Raw genomic sequence first — 26,434 nt, forward strand, 5'->3', positions numbered from 1 at the left:
AGAAGCTCAGGGAGGTGGGTCAGGGCCCCTCGCCCCCCAGGACAGGTGCACCCTTCCTTTCCCTGCCCCTCTCCCCCACCAGGGAGGCCGGGCTCCTCTCAGAGGATGCTCAGTACTCCCTTTGTTCCTCCCATATCAGGTGCCAGCAGACATCTGGGCCCCTCCTCAAGGTGCTGCTGGTGCCCCGGGGTCTTGCAGAAGGAAAGACAGGAGGACAAGAGTTTGGTTCTGGAGTAGGAGGCTGAGAGAGGCTGAGCCGGGTGCTCTCCCAGGCACTCCAGCCCTGGGCTCCCCAGCGGCTCTGATCCGCCAGCACCTGGGCCGGCAGGGCCGGCCACAGAGCCTGCAGTTTGGCAGTTTCTCTGTTGTCCACTTGAGAAGTCTCTCTGCAGATCCATCCCCCCTTCCTGTCACACAAGGGAAGAAGGAGCAGTGTGCACGGTTAGGCTGGTCTTTGTGTCAGTTAGGCCAGGCCCTTTCAGGAAACTGAGGCTCCTCAATACAGTCTGACTTTGGTAGGAGGTCATGGCTGGTCTTCGACTGAAATGTAACTAGAGAAGGCACATGAGTCTTGGCTGGCAAAGGGGACCGAGGGCCATCTCTGGGGTGGGCGAAGGGCAAACGATCCTGGCGACAGGGCCTAGCCTCCCACACCATGGGACATCAGCCAGGCTCTCTCTCCCTGCTTTGGGCTGCAAATCAAGGCACAAGAGGTAGGGAGCCACCTCAGGTAAAGGCACTAGAAGAACCTCCAGATCACTGGCTTGCAGCAGGCAGCAGCCAAGGAGGCCTGGTCCACTCGGGGCGGAGCCTGCCAGGATGGTGCTGGGAGAGGGAAAGGAGACTTCAGTACTGGGCTCTCACCATGGCCGGGTCAAATTCTGCCGCTGGCTGGGGCGAGGCCTTCCCCTCACTCCATCCAGAGTCTAGTGCAGAAGCCTGCAGGGACGGGCCAGGAAGGCCACAGCAGCCAGTCCCCTGGCTGTCCTCACTGCATCTTCTGCCTCGAGTTCAGAGGACAGAGCGAGACTGGAACCCTGGCTCAGAGCCCTGTCCTCTTCCTTCTGTTCCACCAAACCTCTTGGGGGACCAGCAGCACCAGGAAGCCCAGGGAAGGGGAAGTCAGGGGTGGAGGCTGCCCTGGAGACCCATCACATTTCACATTAAGGTATGAAGACACGGGCTCTCCCGGTCTGGGGGCCTGCAGCAGGGGGTGGTGCTGGGCATAAAGGAGAGAGGACACTGGTCAAGCTTCCACTTCATGTAAACAAGGGGTGACCCCTGCCCAGCCAAGACAGTCTTGTGGAGGCATGTGACAATCTTGGGATGCTGCAGACCCTCATATCTGGGATTCAAGGTCCCTGAGGCCAGGATGGAGGCTGCTGGGGCAGGAGGCCAGTAGGGGTCCGATGTGCAAACTGGTGCAGGCTTTGACCTGTGTTCTCCACAGGACGGAACAGGGGCACCCACAGGTCCTGCCGACAGCTAGCCCTTGGCTCAGGAAATCACGCAATTGCTGGCCTTGGCAGGGCTGGGACTTGTTTTACCTGTGGAGACAGGGACACAGGCAAGGGAGGATGTAAGTGAAGTGCTCAATGGACTGGCCCCCAGCCCCTTTTCTGTGCACCACCCACACCTCAAATTTGAGTTCTGGGGTCACTATCTCCCTCCTAAGCTGCTAACCTGGAAACCAGATCAGTAGGGTCCCCAGGAAAGCAAAAGGAAAGATTCTCCCTGCCCCAGCAGCCTTAGCAAGACCACCACTGGCTGGCACATCGAGGGATCTGCCATCTCCTGACCTCCACAGAGGAGGGGGAGGGTCCAGACCCCCAAATCAATATCTACACATCTTGCCAAGAGGCGGCTCACCAGTAGCTAACACCACAGGCAGCTTCACAGCTTACAAAGTGCAACCACAGTCACTGTTGGTAATCCTTGGGTGGCCATGCCACGAGGAGGCACCTCAGCCCTATCTTACAGCAGGGACAGCTGGCCACCGGCTCCAAGGGCCGGCCAGCCCCAGCGCCCTGTCTGCCAAGCCCCATCTCCCCTCCTCCCAGCACTCAGGCACCAGGTTGAAGAGGAAAAGCCTGTGCCTTGGGAAGGGCTCAGTAGGCTGCCTGAGGGCCAGGCGGGCCAGGCACCGAGGCACAGATCATGTGGCTTGGTGGGGAAGGTGGAGGTGGAGGAGGGAACACACTTCACTGAGAGGAAAGAAGGGGGAGAAAGCCGTTCTTCTCCAGGCCAGGGAAGCACAGTTCTCCTCTTCCCCGGCCCCCTGCATCTGTTTCCACTTCCTTTACAATCAGTGGAGACTGGCTGGATTCCAGCCCTCAGACCACAGTGGGAGGGAGGGGGAAGCCGTGAGGCAGAGGCAGATACAAAGCTTCCCGCTCTGCTGTGAGGTGTTGGGCGGTGACCACAGCCTCCTGGAGTGCTGGATGCTGCTGACATTTCCTGCCGGTTCCTCTCCATCCACCAAGGTCCTCTCCCTAGTGCTCACACCACCTTCCTGTATCACCTTGGCTATGAATTTAACTAGGGTGGTGTCTGCCTCCTCTCCTGGGCCATTAGCAAGAGGGACACTGAACAGGCCTGAACAGAGCCCTGGTCCTGCCCTGCCCCATTAACCACCGCCTCATCCAGGCAGGACTGGACTTGGTCCTTGGGACCTGCTGCAAGTCCAGCTGAGCCTCCTCGGAGGCCGGCTGACAGCACTTAGAACTTCCAGTAGCTGGGTGGGGAGCTGGACGGCTGTGCCCCCAGGGCACCAAGGCTCCAGGGGCTTGGGTCACCTTCCAGGCGTGGAGGCTGCCTCTGGTGTGGCCCTGCTGAAGTCATGCCCGCCGCGTCCCGCCCTTCTCACACCGCTGCAGTGGACGCCCGGCCCCACTTCCTCTCCTTAGCAGCTCCTTTTATTTGCTTGGCCTTCTGAGCAGATGCCGAGTTCCTCCCGGTGGGGGGGGGGGTAGGTAAGGAAATCAATCTTGGATTCTACAGCAGGGAGGAATGTGGCTGCGGGGAGAGGGGAGCCGGGGGAGCAACTTCCTGAGAGGCAGGGGCAGAGCTGTGGGCCGGGGTGGGCTCCTCACTCTCCCACTCGTTTTACAAGGCTGGAGGAGAGCTCGGAGAGGTGCTTCCCACTCGGGATACATCTCCATGCCTCTGACAGGAGCCCAGGCTGAGGAACAGGGCCTCATGCTCCATCCTTCCTCCAGGGACACTGACCGGGAGCCCATGTGCGCCCAGCAGACACTGAAGCCAAGCAGATCCACTCAGGTTAATAGAAAAGAATATGCAAACAGTATATGAAAGCATTTAGCACCGTGTCCACCCCGCACATGCCAGGTGCTCAGTAAAAGTCTGCCTTTCTTCCTCCTCTTAACTGTGCACAAGAGTGTTGGCCATGTCCCAGGGATCTCCCTAGGGGGATCGGGAGGGGCTTCAGGACATCACCTAGAACCTCCTCTCCAAGCCTGGCAGCCCCCTAGGGCAGAACCTTGTCCGAGTGTCACCAAATCTGTGGCTCTGGGGACCCCTACCTGGGAAAATATTCAGGGCACTTATTTAAAATGCAGATTCCTGAGCCCCGCTCAGCGGGACAGGGTCCTCACTGTCTTTTGACAAGGCTCTCTGGTGACTGCTATTCCCTGAGGTTGGGATCTCTGCCCAGAGTCCCCAGCTCCTGGATGGGCACAGGTGGCCGGTTCAGGAAAGGTGCTGGGCATGCTGCACACAGGAGTGAGGTCTCAGCTGAGAGGAAAAGCTCGGCTTCCACCAGTAGAGGGGGCTATGAGCCTTCAATCCACCGGGCCGCCCTCATTGGGTTGCCACATCTAGAGGAAGCAATTCTGCAGGTTCTCCCAAGGGCCACAGCTGGGTATGCAAAAATTTGCAATGTTTGACAACTATATACTTCTTATCAAGCAACTTTACAGGCTGTCAGCTCTTGGCTTTTCTATTTTTCTTTCACCCACCCTGCCACTGGCCCAGGGTCTCCCTTGACAAGAGGGCAGCAGACAGAAAGGACAGAGTCAGAATCAGAGCTCAGAGGGGCCTTGGAACCCTCCCTGGCTCAACCCCTCCTCTTCTCAGCCAGGAAGCAGCCCCAGGGAGGTGAAAGGATGTGTCCAGGCTTTGGGAGCTGAGATCCATCCGATGGCTATTCTGATGATGCTCTGAATGTTCACTGTAGGAAAGGGATCCTTTCCCTGGAAGGGGGCCTTAAGATAGCAGCCAAAGTGATTTCCTCCCAGATGACAGTTCTAGGTGCACTAGGACTGCTAGTTCCAGCCTTGGGGGCCCCGTGCTGTCAGGAACCCGACCCTCTAGCACACAGATTCCTGCTAATTAGCTTCTGCTGCCTGAGAGGAGGCACTAAACTGCAGTCAAACGTTCAGGAGGCTGGAGGCCATAGAAAGGGCCTTTGGGGAGAGGAGTCCCTGCTTCTTGTCCTGCCTTTGAGGAAAGAAAGCAGCAGGGAGAGGAAAGGTCTCATTAGGGACTTGAATTCCAGGCCCTCAGGTACTGGCCCCATCCAGGAGCACAGAGGTTGTGCTGGATGAGGCTTCTCTGTGTTCCTTCTAAAGGTCGGAGAAGGAACGGGGTGGTCTTGCCGAGCATCCCTTGTGCGTGCCTGTGCAACCTTGCGCTTGCCCTTCTCCCTCTGCCTCTGCCTCTGTCTGTCTGGGTGCCAGGCACTCAGGAGAGGAGCTCGCACAGGGCACTGTCCCTGACTGCTTGCCTGGCTCCTGGGCACCCTGTGCAAACACTCAGAGAGAAGCAGCAGCAGCAGTGACCCACCACATCATCCAGCAGGGGAACCTGATGCCGAGACTCGCCCAAGGAAGCAGGAAGGGATAAGACAACAGCCTTTTGTTTCTATGGAAACAGCACCTCAGGGTGAGGGGCTGAGAAAGAGAAAGCTCCCACTTCACCTCCAGTCAGGACCTGGGAAATGGCCCCTTCTGTGGTTGGGCTCGCCACTCCCCCTCCCTTCCCTGCCAGGTGTTCACCATGGTAACCCTTCCTCCAAACAAGAGGTGCAGGGCAGCGGCAGCATTTGGTGTTAGGGGAGCCCGGGAGCCCAGGGGGGATGGGACGGGGGTCAGTACCCCTCCTGACAGGACATGGGCACTGGCCTGGATTTGCATCCTGGCCCCACTACCACTTACTGGGTCCTGGAACCACTTAATTCACCTCTCTGAGCTTCCATCTGCCACCTCCGTGATTGCTGTGGGGGCCAGGTGAGACAGAGCACCTAGTGAAGGACCTGGCACATGACGGCGTCAGTAAATGCTTCCTGGCCAAATGCAGCTATAGCACTGGCACTCCTGCTGTGCCCAAATTCTCAGAGACTCCAGGCCTGTCCTAACTTTAAGAGGCACAGACAGCGTATGTCGGGCTCTGTAGTAGGGCTAGGCAATCAGTGGAGGGTAAGACAGCTGTGAACCTTGCACTCCAGCCACTGCCAGGTCACAGATGGGGCTTGGGGGACATGGGAATTCTGGAAGCACTCAGGCTGCCCAAGGCAAGGCCCTGCCATCACCTACCAGGCCAGCCAAGGGGCCCAGTCTCAAAGCTGCAAAGCGTCACCACAGTGAAAGGAGAAATCCCAACACGGAAACCCCTTCAACTCAGAGGTGCTGACATGAGAAAGGCACGATCAGTGGCCCTGGCTGTCACCACCAGCCAGGAAAGGCCACTCTGGAGACTTTTCCAGAGAAAGAGGTAAAGGCCAGGACCTCTAGGGATCCCAGAGAGACAGCCAGAAAGGTACCGCCACCAGGAACACTCTCCCAGGAGTAAGCAGCATGGCAAACACCACCATTTGATACAACCCTGTATCAAATAAACATAGGGAGGAGCCACCTCAAACTCTTTACAACAGAAGCTAGGAAAGTGGGTCAGGGCATTGGTGGGGTGTGTCTGACCAGGCCAGATCCCGATGACCAGTGATCTGGCCAGAAACAAGGTTTGCTAGAACGAGCCCTAGATTCAGGCCGGGGCGGAGCCTTGTTCCTGCAACTCAGCTGTGCTAGGCCCCTGCTTCTTCATTCACGGGGGAGAAACTTTCCCAGCTTCCAGTAGTGGCAACAATGCTCTCGGGCTACTCCGTGCCCAGCACACATCCTCAGAACAGTGGGCAAGGCAGGCATCACTCTCCCCTTTTAGAGAAGAGGAAACAAACTCCGACCTGCAGTGGCTGCCCCCAGCCACTCGCAGACACAGGCCAGAGCAAACCAGGACCTGAAGACTGTCTAACTCCGAGCTCCCGCTCTGCCTGCCAGCATGTGCTTTCCTGCAGACCCTGCAAATGCTCCTGGATCAGGGCCAGAGGCCTGGGAGCCCTGGGCCCGGTGGGAGGGCTCACCTGAGACGTCAGCACTGGAGCCCTCGTTGGGCCTCTTCCCCCTCATAAATTCCACCTCGGCCAAGGTCTCGGGGGAGAGGGCGCTGGCTGTGCCGTTGGGCGCTGCAGGCCTCTTGATTCGTCGGCTGAAGAACTTGCTGCTGAACCGCCTGCCCTCCTTGGCCAGGGTGGCCTCCCCATTAGCTTCTCCCTTGCCGTGTTGGGCGAGTGTCTCTCGGGGTTTGGGCTTCAGGTCCAGGTTGGAGACCACCCTGCCATCCTTCCGAGTCAGCTCTCCCATGGGAATGGGCTCCACAGGGGGCAGCACCTGCTCCAGCGTGACCAGGTCATGCAGGAAGCTCTCCAGGCGCCGGGCGGACTCGCCACCCCTGCTGGCCTCCTCCTGCCCCTCCGGGTAGCCGCCGGCTTCCCGCTGCTGCCGGGCGGCCCAGCGCATCATCTCCCCGGGCGGGTGGCGGCTGCCTGCCACCAGGGCGTACTTGGGGTTGATGAGCTTGCGGGCCACGGTGGAGGAGTAGTTGAGGCCGAGCCTGCCAGCGCCTCCCGCCAGGCCCAGCTGCTGGTACAAGTCCACCTCCTCGGAGATGGCGTACAGCTCCCGGAACTCCAAGTCGAAGGGCTCCACGTTCTGCCCCGTGAGGAGGAGGAGTAGGTTCCTGTCCACGTGAGAGGAACTCCAGGTGAACCTGGGAACATGGGGACAGAAGAGCAAGACATATGTGCCTGGGCCTGCGGCCTTGCCCTGCCAGCAGCCCCTTAGCAAGCCCACCTCAACACCCCAGTGCCCTGCCCACTGGTTTCCTCACTGGGGCCAGATGCCTTGCTGCCTTCACGCTGGGGTGCAATCCTCCCACATATCTGAATCAACCTTTTTGTCCAGGTCCTGGCCTCGAATGCAGAAAGCAGGCAGTGAGTGCAGAGCAAGGCCAAGAGAAGTCAAGCCTGGATGCAAACCTGGTTTCTGCCCTGTGTGCCTTGTAAAATGGGGCTCGTAAGGTGTGCAGTCACAGAGTTGCTGTGAGGCTCAAGTCAAATAATGTGAATAAGACGTTTTGCTCAGTACCTGGCACAACATACATTTAATAAGTAGCAATTGCAGCTGCAACGATTGTTAATAGCCTTCTATCCCTTACTGGTTCTTGTCTGAAATTTTAGAGCACTCAGTATCTGCAAAACCCTATACTTTAATCATGGAGGAGGACTTAGGCCATTTACTGCTTGTTTCATGTGCCCGGGTTTCCTTTCCTCACCCAGATTTTAAGTTACTTACAGGGCAGAGACTGCACAGATATTATCTCTCATGTTCCTGGTAATTTACTTCTGAATCAGAATTCAGGAGACGTTCCCTCCACGCCACACCCTCACACTCTTTCCCAGATCTGGTCCATTCTGCTTCCTGCTTGCCCCACCTAGCAACCAGCCTCAAAATGCAACCCGTTGCTGCGGACCCTGAAAGGCAGGCAGTGCTTAATGCCTAGCAAGAGTTGACCCTCTTTCTCGAATAATCCATTAGCCAGAGAGTTTGAGGGAAGGAATTGGCCAGGAGGCTCTTCTTTGCTGTCAGAACAGACAACAGCTCTTAAACTCGTGACTGGAGGCTCTAGTCCAGCAGTTTTATGAGCATGATTCATTTACTGATGACCATGCACAAAGGCCTCCCGGGTCCTTCTCTGACCTGCCTCAACTCACCTGTAGGATCCAGTGGCTACTTTTTCACCATCCACCATTAGGAACTTGGATGACAGGGTCCCCTTGATCTTCCCCATGGGCATGTAGAAGCCAACACCTGTCACAGAGCGGACACGGATGTTCTGTTGAGGAGAGGAGAAGGCACTGTCACTAAGGCTGGGGGCCTAGCAGCTCTGAGCCGAGTCTCTGCTTGGGCAGAGGAGGAGCCCTCTTGTCCAGAGGACCCTGCCTACTGGCTCCTGTTTGTACTTGACTCTGCTTCCTACGGCCTGAGGAGTCAGCAGATCTTTCTTTGGGCATAGACAGGCCCAGGGTGGCCCCTGTCTGCTCCCAAAGCTCCTCAGAAGAGAAACACAGCCTACCTTTAACTCTGACAGTGACTCTGCAGGGTGAGCACTCAGAGCTGGGCTAGACCTGCCTCCTTAGCCTTGGCAGCCTTGGGATAAGAGGTAAGCTGGGCATGTAATTGGGGGTTATCAGTTCACAAGGCGAGATTTTAGACAGAAGGAAAGGGGTTGAGAGTGCTGTTCACCTGGGCCCCAGTACTGGGGGAGGAGGCAGAGGCAGTCTTGTCCCATTTCCGTCGCCCCACCCCTCTCCCCACCCCGGGTTGGTACAACTTACCCGAATACGGAAGTCAGCAAGCTCCAGGTCCTGACACATCTCCAGGAAGTACTTCACGCCTGCCTCGTCTAGGATGATGTACACTGGTACCCGGCGCTTAGAGGCAGCATCCACAATGTCTTGGAAGATCTCGCCATCAGTGAAGAGGTCCATGACCACAGCTATGACCTGGACAGAGAAGGGCACCAGTGAGGCATGTGGTGACCACACACCTACAGAATCATGCCACGGCCCACAGAGGACCAGCTGGGCTGGGTAAGTGGTGGCCAAGAGTCAAAAATGCCATCTGCACCACTCCTGGGTTTTGCATATCCCCATCCACCTCTGAGCACATCTGAGCCCAGGAGATGGGCTCTCTGCTCTGGTGAATGAAGGTGGTGCAGAGGACGCAGGCCATGCTGCTTGCACTTCATCCTTGACAAAGCCCCACCACCCACCCTGGGGATCTTCCAGCAGCTCACCAGAAGCTGTATTAGGGGAGATCTAGGAGGCTGAGGAAGGTTGGTCCTGCTACCTTTGCATCAAGAAGACACAATCCCTGAGATGCATGGAACACAACCTGATTTCCACAACCTGCAGATCTGCTCAGATACCACTTTTTCTGTACTTTGATCTCCCTGCAGCTGTGCAAAGCCCCGTGCTTCCGGGAGAACAGATCGGGGCAGAGTTCCAGGCAGCTCAGGCTCCCCCGGCCTCCAGGTGTCCAGGCCATCCCACTCTATTCTCAAATCAAAGTCCCAGGACCCTTAATTTCCAAAAGCCAGTCTTGATTATCCATCCTGGAAGGCAAGGTCTTCTACAGCCTGACACAGAGCTGCTTTTTTGACCTTAGCTTCCTCTGTTTTCCTACACAAACCTCCTGCTCCAGTGGCAAGATTTTCTTGTTGGGCCCAAGCACTGTGCCCATGATGCAGAGGAAATGGCGTGATTAATAGAATTTGGCAAGATTGCCAAATACAAGCAAAATTTACAAAAACGAATAGCATTCTTTTACTCAACAGTAATCAATTAAGAAAAAAAATAAAATCCATTCAAAATTACAACTTAAACATGTAATATTTAGGAACTAATACCTTTATGGAGAAATTTAGAAAATTCTATTAAAGGACAGTTAAAATATGTGAATAAGTGAAGAGATAAATCATGTTCATGGATTAAATGATTTCATGTTTTAAAAATCCAATTCTCCTCATATTAATAAAATCCAATGCAATTCCAATGAAAGTTCAGTAGAAGTTTTTGAGGAGCTCAAATATTTCTAAGATGTGAGGAAGAACGAAGATCCAGAATAGCTAAGTCAGTTTTGAAAAAGAAAAGCTAAAAGGGGACACCTGCCTACTAGACAGTAAGACATACTGCAGAGCCAAATTAATAAGAACCGTGAGGTAGCAACTGACAAATAGACCATGCAACAGAAAGGAGAGACCAGAAATATACAGGTACCTACACACACTCATAAACCTTAAGTCTAATAGAGACAGAATTACAACTTAGTAGAGAAAGGATACTGTTTGGTAGATGCTGTTAGGAAAATTGGCATACTAAACAGAGAAAAATAAAATGGATCCCTACCTCACACCATATATAAAGGTGAATTTCAGGCAGGCTATATGCCTAAATGTGGAAGACACAATAAAGGAATTCATGAAATGTAAGAAAATATCTTCATAACATAAGTAAGAAAGGATTTCTTAAGTTTCCAAAAGCATGAATCATAAGGTAAATAAAACTTTAAAAGATGCATTTGACAAATTAGGGATTTTCCGTTTAAAGAAAGATGTCAATAGACAAAGGTAACTGACAGGTGATAGGGAGACAATATTTGCAATGTCTACAACCAAAAGGAATTAATAATATACAATGGATCCCTGCAAATCAGCTAGAAAATAGGAAACTAATCAGAAAAATGGACAAAGGATATGGATAGGCAATTCCTAGTGGAGACACCTGAAGGGCTAATAAGTATATAAAGAGAAGCAGTCCTCATTAGTAGTCAGAAAAATTCAAATTAGAGCAAAGAGATAAAAGAGAGATACCACTTTACAACTATAACATTAACTAAAAACTAGAAAGTTGGATAATCCTAAATGCTGCATGTGAGTAAAGGGGAACCCTCATTCACTGCCGGTGGGAGGGAACGCTGGTGCAGTTATTTCTCAGAGCAAAGGATAGGGCTTCATGGATTTCAGGGTCTGTACACCTACAACCAGGGAACCTTTGGATCTTTGCACAGGTCTACAAGGGGCAGGAACAAAGATAATTACTGTAGCCTTCCTTGGGATAACAAGGAGTTGGCAACAACTTAGATGTCCATCTCTAGAAGAATGAGTGAGGAAAATGCGAGGGGTGTACATGACAGAGGACTTTGCAGTAGACAGAAGCAATGAACTAGTTCCATGGGCGGAACTTGGAGAGTTCTTTTTAAAATGGATAGTTCGACTTAAAATGTTAGAGAATGAGGTCTACAGCCCAATACTATTTATGTAAATAAAAACACACTAAGTACAATAACTCTGCATGCTTTTCAAGGATACAGACATGTTCAAGGACATACACTGAATACATGAAGGGGCTGCTTAAGGAATGAGAGAGGAATGGGAGGGAAGGAGAGAGTAAAGTAAGAGGGGCCTTCCCTGGACCGATGACAGTGGACCACGACATGAGGCTCACAGTCAGCTCGGCACTTGAGGTCCAAAACAAACAACAGACAACAGCCGGCCTGAACAGGTCAGGGTAGGTGTCAGGTAAGTACCATGGGGTGGGGCTGGATCATGGAGGGTTCTAACAAGACACTGCAGGCTTCATTCCAGCAGAATACAGCTTCCGCCAACTTGTAGGGCTCCTGATACCTTATCTCTAAGTGCTGCTTGAGGCCAGAGTCACTGTTTGCTCATTCCCAGACTCTCTGCAGTGTGCAGCTCAAAGCTGACTCACAATCCATCGCTGGGGAGGGCTTGAACTGGCTCAGGAAAGTGTTTCTGGATACACTCTCACTTTTGTTTTTTAATTGAAAAGATGAGCAAGGAGTCAGCCTGCCTTCACCCCCATGTGACGGAGGATGTGCTCTGAGAGATCAGACTAGAGGGAGAGATGTCCCTGGGGGCCCTGCTTTTGGGAGGTTTGGTCTGTGGCGCCCTGGTGAGAGCCAGCCATCTGTGTCACTACCAATTAAGTGGTGAAATATCTGTAGTAGGAAAAAAATCAATTGCTCGCTGACTCCTGCAATCTTGTTGTGGAGGAGAGGTGATAATTACCCTCCGCTTTGGTCTCTGAGGCCCTGCTTGACATTCGGATCCACGGCATCCGGCCCAGGAAAATCAGCCCCACTCCCTCTGCTCCGGTGTTTAATGTGACACATGATCCTCCAAGCCAAACCTAACTTCAAGGCATAAATGGAAAATCGGGTTTTCAAAGAGGGACGTCACAGGCACAGAACCCGGGGAGCCGGATTCCGTCAGGAGAAAAGCACGGGCTCCTCCTGGCAGGCTCCCAGCATCCTTTACCTGGTCACCCACTGAAGTGCACACCTGGGGAGAGAGGTTAATTCAAGGTGCCAGGAGTTTTTAGAAGCTGTCGCAGGCGCTGGCAAAGTGGCTCTGATGCTGTAATACTTCTCATCAGGTTTCTGGTTAGCTTGGCGTCTCCTCCTTTGATATCCAGCCTCAGTGGTGGGGTGGGGGAGCATGGTGGGTTAGGGAGCCTCAGAATTCCCCTCCATCTGCCATTTACCTTTAATTAAACTGCCAGATTTTCAGATTCTCTTCCTGGACTCCTTCGTTACCATTAGGTTAACAAAATATAACGAGAAGGACTCCACCTTCCCCAGGCACTCTGTGGTGGCTCTGTTCACGACAGCCGGAGGCTGGCACTTGTGTGTCTGGATGGCCCAGACTAGGTGGCCACTGCACTGCTGGGTCCCCACGTCCCAGAGCCATGCTCACCAGTCTGCCCTGCAGGCACTTCCAAAACCAACATCCTCTGGGTGACTCTGGCCAGAAGCCAGAGTCTACTGGCCTCCTCCTCCCCGCTGAGCATATCCCATCAACCCCAAGTCCAGCAGGTTTTACCTCCTCCGTGCACCTTCTCTGGGTCAACTCCTTTCTGTTCCCACTGCACTGCTGCCCTCACTCAGGCCCCCCTCATTTCTTACTGAACCTCTGGAATAGCTTCCTAACTAGTGTCTCTATCCTCCATCTCTGTGCTCCAATTCTTTATCTGTGATTTACCCCCAAAACAACAGACTGGTGATCCAGTGGGTGCCACAGCTAGACTCCTAAACTTGGCATTGAAGGGCCTTATACTGGATCCTTTCCTCATCTCTAGCTTCATCTTGGGCCACCTCACATCTGACCCTTGTTTTCAGCCACTCAGGGTGACCTGCAGTTTCACTAATACAGGGTTTCTCTACTCTGGCACCACTGACTTACTGGGGACAGTCTTTCTTGTTGCAGGGGGCTGTCCTGTACACTGCAGGATGTTCAGCAGCATGCCTGTAGCATCACCCCAAGTGGTGATGATCAAAAATGTCTGTAGACATTGATAAATGTCTCCTGGGGGCAAAACTGCATTGCACCCCCACCCAACCCCTTTGAGAACCACTACACTTAGGGAGTTTCTTCTGTTCCAACCCCTTCCATCCCCGGGGAAATATCAGTGCATCTTTCAAGACTCAGCCAAGAATTTCCTGAACTTCTCCCCACCCAATAATGTTCACCACTCCCTGCTTACTGCCCACATTGTGTTCCGGGCAAATAGCAGAGTTCCTTGACATTTTATTGTAACATCTGCTGGATGGCTGTCCCTTACTAGGCTGGGGGCTCCTGGATGGCACAGGCCACCTGATTTCTCTCAGAATCTCCACCTTCAGGGGACATCTCCACTCGAAAGAAGTCATTTCTCCATGTTTGTGGAGTGAATGACTCAAGGGAGGTTATTTCGTGTCTACTGTCTTATTTGTGGGATGCAGATGTAGCTGCGTAGTTATCTCTTTTATTTCATTAGTGACAAGACACTGTGGTAGAGAAGGGGAAAAAAAAATGCTGAGCAAGATTCTGGGTTAGATCATCTTGCTGGAAGGCAGAGCTGAAGTTCTTCCTCAAGGGCATGGAGAAGGGAAAAGAAGTGGCACCTTTCAGGACTGTTGCCTGAGTGCCGGAGCCAAAATCTGGCCTGCCTCCGCTCCACCACCCAGGGTTTTGAAGGAGCAGCCAACACAAGTGAGGACAGTATTTAACCAAGGGGTAGAAGTCTCCACCAAGGACACCAGGCCAGGAGGCAGGGCTGCCACTAGCAGTTTCAGCCAGCACTGTGCAGATGACAGAAGGGTGCCCGTCTTTGCTGTGATGGGATGCAAGCCAGTAAGCGGAGCATGGGCTGCAGGTCAGCCCCACAAAGGCCCTCGGCCGGCCGGCCCACGGGCAGGGTACAGGCTGCCTCTCTGTACTCCGCCCCTGCCCTGAAGGACATTCCAGATGTGCAGAACCTGAGGGCTGAGAGGAAATGTAACAGCTAGAGCCCAGCCCTGAGGTGAAGTTACCCAGGTGGGTCTGAGCATAGGGGGGAGTAAAGCCTGGGCTTCTGCCTCCAGTCTACAGCTGTCACCCCCAGAAGGTGTGGTAATGGTAGCCTCTAGGGATACCTGCTCTGGCTAGGACCCAGGGCATCTCCGGTCACACAAAGCCAGGATGCGTTAGGAGAGCTGGACAGTACCACCCTCTCCCTCCCTGGCGTCCCCAGCTCTGTGGACTGGAGCCTCGGCACTGGGGTGGGCATGGCTGCTGTAGCCCCCAGCTTGCTCAGCTCCGTGGTGGGAAACAAGAGGCCACAGGCCAAGCATGCTCCTTGCAGGGGTGTGCTGGTGACGGTCACTTTTCCCTGGGGATGGAGGGAAGGGAGCCCACCGGGGCACAAGGGCAGTTCCAGTCCCCACTTTCCCACTGATGCCCATGTGAGCCCAGGGCCCAACTTTCACTTCTGCTGCCTGCTCTGCCTGCCTCCCAGGGCTGTTGGGAGGTTCAGATGAGATCAGACCCATGAAATCCCATGAGAAAGCTGTGTGGTTATGATGGGCCATTAAACTCTCTGGCTGCAAGGTGAATGGGGCCAATTGCCCATGCCTACAGCCCTGAGGGCCCTTGGGGTGGGAGGGGTAGGGAGGGCAGCAGCGGGGCAGACTGGTCAGTGGCTGCCTCCCAGAAGGGCCATCTGTCTGGCAGCCCAGGGGATGAGAGAGAAGTCCATTCTTTTCCCAAGGAGGGGAGTGCTGGGTGGGCCAGCCAGCATCCGGCGCAGACATCCCCGATGGTGGAATCACCTTCTCTGATCTCCCCAGAGAGGGCGAGCAAAGCCTACAGGGCAGTGTTTGTCCAAATTGAGCATATAGAGAACCACGTGGGCTGGGCTGGGGCGGTCTGGGGTGGGCTTTGCTTCTTGAATGTGCAGATTCCAGGGCCCCAGCCTCCAAGGTGCTGATTCAGCAGGTCTGTGAAAACGCATTTGAACAACACCCTACCCCTCATATGATCTGAACGCTGGTGGTGGATGGATCACACTTTGAGTAATGGCCAGCGTTTAGAAGAGAATACGCTGTCTGGAAGTAGAAAATGTCACTGGTTGTGTGGCCTTGAGTGAGTCACTGAACCTAAGCCTCAGTTTCCTCATTTGAAAATGGGCAGGCACTCTCCTCACAGGGTTGTCCTGAGTTGTAAATGAGATAGTGCAGGCCATGCAGGAACATGGTGCGGGCCCGCTGTGAGCTGTGGCCAGCGCCCTCTTCTCTTCTCAGAGACGGAAACCAGAACACGGGGGCCTCACTCAGAGGCAGAGGCGAGAGGGATGAGCCAGCCAGGCCAGTGCGGGGTCACCATGCCCCCTGGGAGCCAGTAGCGCAGAGCTGTCCATGGCTGCAGACAGATGTCAAGGTGGAGATGTTTTCCTTCGCTTGATGCCATGCCCAGCAGGCATGGCCCTGGGTGATGATTAAAGCCCAGGCAACACTACACTTCCAAGGTCAAAACCTGACCTAATTGAGGGGAAGGGCAGCTCAATTAAGGGAACGGTAAGGAAGTCTGCACAATGCACCGTCCATTGAGCGATGCTGGCGGGAATGCACCACTAAGATAACTGCTCCTGAGGGAAGAGCACCTCCGGGTGGGCTCGGGACCCAACTAGCACAGCCACCACCAAGCACAGAAAGCTGCTGCTGGAGGACAGGGGTGCCCCGTGCTCCAGATACACCACAGACTTTCTTTTGTCATCAAGGCTGCAACAGGCCCCATCCAGTGTCTGCACCGGTGGGATGTGAACAACTGAACAAGAAAGACTGACTTAAGCTTTCCATTTATGCCCCCTAGGGTAGAAGGAGAGGAGAGCCAAGGAGCGGAGGTCTTCAGGGCCCCCTGGGGGACACCCATGAACAAGGCCTGGGCCTGTCCCCACCTACCTCTGGGCTCCAGATTCATTTTGCCAAATCCTCACAGTCCGAGAGTATACCATAGGAAGGAAGCAGACTTGGGGTCAGAGATCCCAAGAGGCAGTGACACTGTGGGTGTTCCTTGACCCCCAGGAACTCTACATGTACGGTGAGGCCATCTCATGGTTCTTGTGAGAATGCAGAGAAACGCAGTGATGCCTGGATAGCACCCAATGCGGGGCCCGCCTCTGACGGCTCAGGAATGCGCTTCCTCCCTGACCGTGCCCGGCACACAGTTGGCGCCCAGTGTCAGCTTCGGGGGAGACAAGCTTACTCAGTCCTGGTCATGCGCCTTGTTGGCAAATGGAGCCAATAACCGGACCCTAACCATGCTGTTCCTCTGCTCACTCACTCAGTCCTCAACTTCAGCTTAGCTGAAGACCCTCTGTGTGCTTCCAACCCACTCCCTCCCAGAAGATAAACTCTCACCACAACAGGTTACTCTGTTCTCCAAACATACCTGGCAGGCTCCCGCCCTGGTGCCATAACTCACACTGTCATCACCTTCTCCCTGTTGCGGTGGGAACGCCCTTTCCTTGTTGAGGTCCTGGTTTCACTCTCCCCAGGCTGTCCCAGGCCCATTCTCGGTCCCCAGCCCCCAGGGCAGTGTGTGCCCTTCCCAGGAGGTGTGTCTCCTCAGGCCTGTGTCTGTCTGAGCACATGGTGGCGGGAACAGGGACCTGACGAGCCTTCCTGCACAGGGCCTGACACGCAGTCAACGTGTAAACAGAGCTCCTCTGCAGTAGGGGGCTCCCCTTGGGGGGCTGAAGAAGCAGTCTGGGCCAGCGCCAAGACCACAGGGTCTTATTCTCTGCCTGGAAGCCAAGCTGCCCTAGCCTACCAGCCGGGCCTCTGCTCTTTGTGGCTGAGGCTTCCCAGCTGTCTGTGGCCATGTTACATTGTTCCAGGCTCACTAATTAGACATCATTAAACACCAGGGTCCCTCGTCAGACGCACTAGCAGCCACTGGCGCCCAATTCCACCAGCCAGGCCACTTCCTCTCCCAAACTCCTCAGCCTCTGCGCCAGCTCTGACCCCGAGCCTGCGGGTCGTGTCTCCCTGCTGTGCACCCCGGGGCTGACTCCCTGTCCATCTAACCCTGATGACACCCATACCCCAAACGAGGCTTGTGAAGGGGATGATACAAAGGCAGACTCAGGCTGGCTCTCCCGAGAAGGAGAACCCATGTGAACAAGGTCAACAAATTCCGCTGTGAAGAACCGTATGTGATCTGCCAGGGAGTAAGCAGAGCAATTCTGTCTAAGATCCTGGGCCAGCTTTTCCCTGCCCCACGGCATGCTTCTGGGATGACGTCCCCTGCACTAAGTTGGTGTTAATTAGTGAAAATTATCCAATGCAAGCTCATTTTAACATTAGCTTAAAGCTAAACATAATTAGGAAGATAAATCAGCTGCTTAAAAAAAAAAAAAAACTACCACCCAATGACAATACAGAGATGATTTTTAGGACCAGCTGCTGGTTTGGGTTACTGGCCCGGAGCTGGGAGCACCATACAATATGTGGTCAGAGTAACGCAGGACTCAAGAAGTACCTTCGAGGTATTTCTTGATTGATCCATCAGGGCAAGACAACTGGAGTTGGCCGTTTGCCTGGAAGGTTCTGAGAAGCTGCAAGGACAACCTGGTGGCCACTGCCAGGTGATGCTACCTGGGAGGGCTTCCCCAGAAAGGCAAGTGGAGGGAGGGTGCGGGGAGTGATGCAGTTGGTGAAGGCGGTGAGGAGGGCACTGGGGTGATGGGACTAGTGTGAATCTGTGCACTCCCAGGCCTCTGGCCCTGCACATCTGCGCCCTCTCCTGCCCCCTCCCCACCCTCTTCCGCCCTCCCTTCCATACTGGCTTCTGCTGTCAACTCCCAGGAGGCCTCTGTACCCTGGAGCTCAGTGGGAATCAGACTCAACCCCAGTTCCCACCCATCTCCACTAGGTATCCGCCGTGTGACCTTAGCATCTTAAAATGGAAAGTTCCTGGACTGTTGTGAAAATTAAATGAAATAATATATTTAAAAAGGGCGAGCATGGTCTGGTATTTAAGTGCTCAACAAGCAATGGCTATCACCCCCTCCCCCCACCTGTACTGCAGTAAATTTTCTTTTCATCTCCCCTATTGGGATTTAAGGTTCAGGGTCCACATTTTACTCATCTGTCTGTTTCTGAAACCTGGCACATAGGAGGTCCTCAGTGAAGCATGTTGAGTGAATGAGCAAATGTGGGGAAGCTCCAAGCCGTCTGGGAATCCTCCTGGGACAGGGAGTCTTCAAGGACATTCAGGTCCTCACAGACCCACAGAAAGGTGAAGAGCCCTGGTCCCGCTCCCACCCCACCTTCTGCTGACTCACTGTGAAAAAACAGAACAGTAAGGGCATTTATCTGGAGCCTCCCACATGCCCCGTTACCTAGGGGCTGACAGAATGACCACCATGCAAGGTGTGCTGTGACGCCTTCACAGATCGTCAGATGCTCAGGCCAGGGAGAGCACTAACTAGAAAAGTCATAGGCTCTTTTTCAGGGCTCAGATCCTGGGATCATTAGCAAGTCCACAGACTCCAAGTATTTCAGAAAAGGAAAAGGAAAACTGGGGGAGGCAGCAGAGCATCTTCTGACTGGTCTTGGCCCCTGGGGTGGGAGGGGGAGGAGCACGGCTCATTAGGGTGACTCAGCCTGGGGTAGGGGTGGTCAAGACAGTGCCAGGAGCAGAGGCAGGCGGTCAGCTGGGACCCACCCCTGCTTGTCGGTCCTCTGCCCTGCTGCCCTGCTCCCCTCTGCCCACTTGGAAGCCTGGAAGCCTGTCCCCAGTACAGGCTCTGCCTTGTACACTCTGAGAAGTGGGGACGGAGCTGGCCACCAGCCTCGGTGAAGCAGTGAGGCAGCATTCTGAGGGAGGTGAACCTGGAGGGATGGGTCCGTAGCCTGGCTTCCTGAGACCACTGCCCAACAAACCTGGCTATGCTACCATGAAACCAAGAGGGTGTCATGAAGAAGACATCTCTTTACTGAGGCCCCATCTTCTACTTTTGAACTCCCTGGGAAACACCCATCCTCAGAGTTTCAGGGGCCTAATGTATCAGATTTCAGAGGAACCAAGCCTCAACCTCCTTCTCCAAAGACAGAAACACAGCCTGCCCCCTATCCCTGCCCCCAACCCTGGTGCCCCACCGCCCACCTGCACAAGCTTTAGTTCCTGAGGACTCTTTCCTGACTGTCCTCGGGCTCTTTGAGCTGGCCCTGCACAGCCAGTGAGGTCCTTCTGACGACTATGCGAGGGGAACACCCTCGGGGATCCCCGGTTTAAGAACTGGGGAGCCTCTGTGTTTTCCTTCCTGCCTCTGCCCATGCCAGATCCTTGGCTAAGGATTTGGTTGCCACAGCCCGGCAGACAGCGGGAGAACAGAGAGGCACCCTGACAAACAGCCTCTATCAAATCAAGGCCAGCAGATAAATGAGGGGCAGGGTGGGTGGTGGTGGGGTGGGAGGGAGGGAAGGGCAGTTGGTGCTGCTCCTCTCTCACTCAAAGGAGGAAACAGGAAACACACCTGCATGGGCCTCCAACCTGAACGATGAGAAGCAACCCTAACTGTCCTAGCTCTGCTCTCCTGGTGCAGCACCCCCGTGTCCTGGGAGAAATTCAGCCACACCTCCCTCCCTGCCCCGAGAGAAGACAGAGAAGCCAGCAGTTCTTTTCCAGGACAGTTGATATTCGTACAATACTTTCTCAGTATCCTTAGCTTTCACACACAGTTTCTTCCTTGTTTTTCAAAACCATCTGGAAATCTAGGTCTCATCTTCCAATTCTGCAGGTCGGGAGTCCCAGAAAAGGAAGGGATTTACTCAAGGGAACACAACCAGTAAGTGGCCAGATCAGGAGAGAAACCAAGACCCTCAACCCTCAACTCTAGAGCCCGTTCCCTGTCCTTGGCGTGAAGGTGGGTCTCCATTGCTCAGAAATCCCAGCTGCTGATCAGTGATTAAGTATAAAGGAGAGAGACTCAGAATCCAAAAAGCAAAGCATCCAGGGCTTGGCAGGGGCGCCGGGATGGGCCCAGGCAAGATCCTGGAAGGGTTGGGAAGTGCTCAGTTCCTGGAACTGCGGCTGCATCATTATCTGCCAGCCCCAAGGGGACAAGGACTCTGGAACTGCCCTGTACCTTGGGAATAAAGCCCGTGAGGAATGGTCACTTGTTGAGGGAAGAAGGGTTAGGCAGGGGACAGTGTGTCAGACCCACAGGTCATGGGCTGCCCTGAGAGGCCTCCTCTTCCTCTGCACATCAGAGCCAGGCTTTTAGAAGGCAGCTCCAAAGCTCTAGATAAAGCCTCTGACACAGGAAGGGAGAACGGGGAAAGGTGTTAGGAGCAAGGCGAGAGTTGGGACCAGCTCTCAGACAAGGCAGCGAGGTGACTAGTGAACGTATCACCAGACTCAGATTTCACAAACCAGTAACATTAAAAAAAAAATCATGTTAAGTAAACTGTCTTTTGTTTCTTCTCTCTCTCTCTCTTTTTTTTGTTTCTGCTTCATGTCCATATCTCAGTGCCTAGCACGGTGCCTGGTACAAAGGAGGTACTGGGTACTGTTTTCTGGTTGTATTTGAGGCTAACAGGGAAGACAGTGAGCTCTACTCAGTGGCAAAGGCTGCCACCTGCCAAGCTGAGCACCAAGCTGGTGAAGTGAGTCAGCATCTCCAAGACTTCACTGGTTCCAGGGTCACACTCCCTGACCACATGTACCCAGCTGTTCACCCCCATCAGGTGCCTCGACCTCTAACTAAGGCTGCTAACCTGGCCAACCATGCCTCCTGCTCTGGAGTCTTTCCCCAAAGCCCTTTGCCCATCCCCCGCAACTCCCAACTTAGAGCCTTCTTGTTTCTGCTGCCAGACAGCTTGTTCCATTGGGGATTAAAGGAGTAATGTGCAGTTCAGCTGGGGAATTCTCCAGACACTTGCTTCCCTAGGGGGATGGAGAGGGGTGGGTGGCCAAGAGGAGACAATTACCAATTGTTTAAACAAATCATTGATCACCTGTGACCACTGGGGCCCTACAAAGACGATGGAGAGGTAAAAGAGGGAGTCTCAGCTCTTCCAAAGCTGCTAGTCCCTGAGGACAAAACGGGCTCTCCAAAACTGAGCTGTGTGCCGGGCCCACAGGTGCCACAAACAAGGAGCCATATCAATCACTTTTGGATTGAAAATTTGATAAAGTGCTAAGGAAGAGGTGGCATCTGAGCCAGGCCCTGAAGGAAAGGGACCAACCATGGACAGGCAGAGGTGGGGTAGGGCCAGGCCCCCATGCCATCAGCCCGGTGGGCTTGCTCTTCCCGCTGCAACCGGAATAAAGAGGAGCTGCTCCTGCGTCCTCAAAGCTGCCTGGTCCAACCTGGGTTGGTTTATAATCTACACGGGGTCATTGGTAGTTCTGACCAGGGACCCAGGGAAGCTGTTTAATCTCCTTGATCTGAAGACAAGTCATTCACCCTCTTGGACCTCAGAGGCCTCCCCTGTGAAAAGAAGATAATACTCTGCCTTACATGGTTATTGAGGCTCAAAGGAAATGGTGGGGGGGGGGGAGCAATGAAGAGCTGGGGAGCTTGTGCCTGTGAGTATGGGTCCCAGGAGTGCAGGGCCAAGGGTCAGTCTTTGAGGTAGGTGGCCAGTAACTTTTCCTCTGTTCCTGAAGCCCACACAACACTCTAAACCCACCAAGCAGCCTCAAAACTGAATGCTGCCGGTCAGGAGGGAGCCCAGGTGCAGAGATAGGTGGATGCTTGGTGCAACCTCACCCTTCCTGCTGCGTTCAGACATGTCTGCAGCAGGCCCTCGCATCAAAGGTCCTCTCCTAACCCAGCTCAGGGGTTGGGTTAGTTCCCCTCCTGTCACGCCCTCTGTCAAGCACTCGTCATCCTGTATTATGATGGTTCAGTAGGAGATTAGGCTATTTAAGAGCAGAGGTGTGTTTTACGTGTCTGTGTTCTACTGAAGTGCTTAGCACGTAGTAAACCTCAAAATATTTGTCCAGTGACCAAATGCATGATCCTTCCAAATTGCTGTTGTTTGATCCTCTCATTCTGCCCTTGTAAATAAGAACCAACTATTTCCCAGTCCACACATGGACAGTTTCGCTCCGAAGTCCACACCCCCCGAAGCCCCCCACCCCCTGGGCAGTTACATGAATCACAGCAGCCCAAGCAACAGTAACCTCCCCTCATCCTTTTGGCCGGTGTGGGACAGGTCACAGCCTCAATTCTGGGTCCCTGAAGGCACCCTTTCTGCCTGTAGTTTAAGCAAAGAGTATCATTCAGTGACACTTAAATAAGCAGATCACCTAAAGCAGATGAAACAGCAGGAAAAACCCCACTCCAGAAGTAAACGGGGCCGAATGTCAGAACGCTGGCTCCCCAGCGCAGCCAGGACAGGAGGGCGTTTCTGCACATAAACCAGAGCGGTCTGTCTCATAGCAGCCAGACACTCCCTGGAGACAAAGGAAACGCTCTCCCTCAGGGTGAAAAGGGAAGGGGAAGGATCTGGAGTAATAGTCACAGCCAGCTGGACAAGCTGGGGGAGGGTGGGGGGAGGCACTGGTCAGACTGTAGCCTTTAGAATAGAAGCTAGGTTTCTGGGTCTGTCTATAACCAATCACGTGACCTCTGGGCAAGCCCCTTTCCTTCTTTGTGCCTCAGTTTCCCTACCTGTGAAACAGGGTCAACTTCTTGTCCTGCCGACTTCACAGGATCTTTGGGAGGAAGGTGCCACACAATTGTGAGTGGCGGCGATTAAGGCTCGGGGTCCAGAGGGCCTGGGGGTTTTGGGCATAGACAGGGCCAGAAGCTGCTTCTTCCTGGGGAACTCAGTTTTAGGACCCCCTCACCAGGTCCCACCCCGTACTCAGCTGCCACTACAACAGCTCTTTCCTCCTGGGAATCAGAGCTGCTTGCTGTTCTGAAGCAAAAATCTCTCTCTCTCCTGAGTCTCTCATGGAGAAACTGCCCATTCCAGTTTCCTTCACTCTCCCTTTTCAACTCTGCAATTTACCTCCCCTGGGAAGACCTCCCAGATTAGGCACATCCAGCCTCAAAAGCTGTTATCCTTCCAGCACATCCCCCAACATTTGAGTTAACTCTTGGAGGACAAAGACCACAGCTTTTATCCTCCTATGACTAGTGCCTGGTACACGGGAGGCATTCAGGAAATAGTCACTGGTTTAATATGTATGTATTGGATCAGTTCACAAATGTTAAAGTTTCTGTTGTTAAATATTTAAACAGTGAAGAATATTGCACTCCATGGGAGACTCCTGACATCCTGCATGGGACCAGAAGCCCCAGGGGGTGGGGCCCCATCTCTCCCTTCTTGTAACAGGAGTGCACAGCCTGCACCCCAGCTTGCGACCCGGCTAGTTCCACCCAAGCTCCTTGGTTCAATCTGCTGCACCATCAGATAGCACAAGGGCGGCGAAGAGGAAGGACTCTGGTATTTGAATCCTGGCTCAGCAAGTAACTTAACTGTTCTTAATCCCCAAATAAGGAAAGGACTCATCTCAGTTGTTGTGAAAAGCAAAAAAAAAAAAAAAAAAAAAAAAAAAAGGCAGGTAAATCATTAGCATAGGGGCTGGCACATATTAAGTACTACTAAATCAAGGCTTGTTAGTATTACATCATAAGACTTGACCCCTGACCCCAGCTGCAGCCTGCTGCATGGTATTGTCACCCACATCCTTCCTCCTCCTCTGCTCAAACGTGCCTTTCTCTTTTGCAGAAGGCAATATACAAAGAAAGCTCCGGCAGCCAAGCTGGGATTCCTTAGAGAGGGAGAGTGGAAACATGGACAGGGAAGTTAACCCTTCCTTCTGGCAATTAGTCTCGCCAACCACCTGCACCAAAGGCTGCCGATGTTCCTTAACAAATCTCAGTATAGGGGAGTCAGATTTAGCAAATAAAAATACAGAATGCCCCCATTAAATCTGAATTTCAAATAAACAGTAACTTTTTAGCATCAGTATGTCCCATGCAGTATTTGAGTTATATTGCATAATACTAAAATACTTGTCGTTGTTTATCTGAAATTCAAATTTAACAGGGCATCCTATATTTTGTCTGGAAGCCCTACCCAGGTACCCTACCCAGAAGATTAAAATCTTCTTCCTCCCCTACAAACTACCGGCCCCACCAGTTTTCTAACCAGCCACTCTGGAAACATCCCCTCCTTTCAGTCCCTGGCAGAGTAGACTTGAGAGGTAGGAGCTTTTTCCTGACCTGCTGAGTCAGGGACCAGCCTTGTCAAAGTGGCTGCACAGAGCCAGGCCCATAGTTGGTGCTCAAAATACATTCCTTCATTCATTCCAGGCTGCTTGAGCTCTAGCACTGGGCCCAGAGTGGGTGTGAATGCCAGGGGCCACGCCAGTGGTGACTCTGGGGGGGCCTCCTAAGAGCAGCATGGCTGGGGTAGGGGTGAGGTGCCACACCGCACTTCCTGGGGCTGACTGAAGATCAAAGGAGGAAAAGGCCAGGGATGTTTTATAACTCCCTGAGCACATAGGTTATTATCAAGACCTCTGAGTGGCCCATTTTACCACAGGGCTCCACAGCCCTGACTCTTCCCTGGGGAGAGAAACTGGACAGGGAAGTAGAATCACAGAGCAGAGGAAAGCCAGCGCCTAAAGACACTGTAATAATGATGACAAGCAAGTGTCCAGCATCTTGTAATTTGCCAAATACGATCACATGCATGCTCTCTAGGGGCCCGGCCTCCCACGACGGAAGGGAGGGTTCTGGGCCCACTTTCCAGAGGGTGGTCAGGGCAGCCTGCCCCAGGCCTTGCCTCCAAGGCGGGGCCTGGTCCAAGGGGCCGGGCGAGGGGGTTCCTACCCGTGTGCGGGGTGGGGGTCCTACCTTCTGGGCCTGTTGGATCATCTGCCTGACCACCTGCTTGAGGTGCGGCGCCTTATCCTCCTTGGGGGGGTGAGTGAAGAGGGTGACGCGGCTCACGCCGCGGTAGTATCCCGCGTCGGTCCAGCCCAAGTCCAGGGGGGGCACCTCGGTATCGGAGCGGTCGGGCCAGTAGGCCAGGGACTCGCCGGGCTCGGCCGGGGCCTGCGCCGGGGCTTTGGCTTTGGCCTTGCTCTTGCCCCGGGCGGCGGCGGCGGCGGCGACGTCCTCGTAGGGAATCCAGGCGGCGCGGAGGGCCTGCCGCTCCTGGCTGGAGAGGAAGTCCCGCAGCCGCTCCTTCTTGACCCGCTCGCGGTAGGCCTGCTCGCCGCCGCCCAGCAGCGCCTCCAGCGCGGCCCGCCGCCGCTCGCAGTAGTAGAAGGCGGCCTGCGCCTCGGTCACCCTCTCGTTCACGTGCGCCTCGTCCAGGCAGCTCAGCTGGGACTCGGCCATGGCGCCCCGGCCCCGGCCCCGGCCCCGGCCCGGCCGCGGCCCCGGTCCCACCGCCGCACCTGGAGCCGTCGAGGGGCGGGGCACCTCACCTGGCCGCGAGGGCGGCCAATCGGCGCGGGCCCGGGCGCGGGCGCGGCCGTCGGGCGGGGTGGGGCGGCCGCTCCTCCGCCTTTGCCGGGCGCGAGCGGCGCCGGCGACCTCTGGGGCTCCGCCGGGGACGCGGCGAGGCCTAGGCATGCGGGGCCCAACCCGGGGCGGGAGCTCCGGGGCGGGCAGGAACTTGGAGCCGGGCCGTAGTTAGACCCACGTGCGGCCTCTGGCCCGCTTCCTCCTCCTGACTCCGACCCTTCGGTGGAAGAAAGGTTGGGGACCTAATTCTTCCTGCCGCTGGGCCGCCGGGCGGCCAGACGTGTCGCAGGTGCACGTTCATTTCCCCAGCCGGTAGGGCCCTGAGCATGTGGTCTGGCCAGGGCGCTTCTGGGATGGCTGAACTGACCGCTCCCGGGTTGAGGGCCGGGGGCCCTGCTGCTAGGCCGGATTGTGACGGCTAAGGAGGGGCAGTTGGTGTGCAAAAGCGAAATGCTAATAAAACCCCCAGCTCCCGCCTCAGGCCCACGTGTCCCAGTTCTGAGATCTGAGGCCTCCGGGACTGTCAATCCAACACTTTAACCACGATAAAATTTCTTAAGGAAAAAAAAAAAAAGCCACCCAAAAACAGCAAGGATGTAAGCAGCAAAGATGGAATTTCCCCCCATTTTAACTTGCAGCAGTGTGTGTGTGTTGGGGGGGGGGTTGTTTGGGCGAGATACGCTGCCAGAGGCCTGATTACTATATTAGTGATTTAAAATATATGTTTGAGTTCAGGAAATGAAGACACACGCACACACATCG

The 26,434-nt window shown here is 54.3% G+C and overlaps 1 protein-coding gene across 1 annotated transcript; it reads right to left on the minus strand.

Moving 5' to 3' along the window:
* FAM83F (family with sequence similarity 83 member F) lies at positions 1 to 25,543 on the minus strand. Its single transcript, XM_031463310.2, has 5 exons — positions 25,055 to 25,543; positions 8,687 to 8,854; positions 8,063 to 8,184; positions 6,374 to 7,059; positions 1 to 1,547 (listed from the first exon to the last, which is right to left on the minus strand). Exons 1-5 carry the CDS (start codon positions 25,541 to 25,543, stop codon positions 1,498 to 1,500), a joined length of 1,515 nt encoding a protein of 504 aa, XP_031319170.2. The 3' UTR covers positions 1 to 1,497.
* Between the last annotated feature and the right edge of the window lie 891 nt (positions 25,544 to 26,434).

The sequence above is a fragment of the Camelus dromedarius genome, chromosome 11 (assembly GCF_036321535.1).
Source record: "Camelus dromedarius isolate mCamDro1 chromosome 11, mCamDro1.pat, whole genome shotgun sequence".
Classification (NCBI taxonomy): Eukaryota; Metazoa; Chordata; class Mammalia; order Artiodactyla; family Camelidae; genus Camelus; species Camelus dromedarius.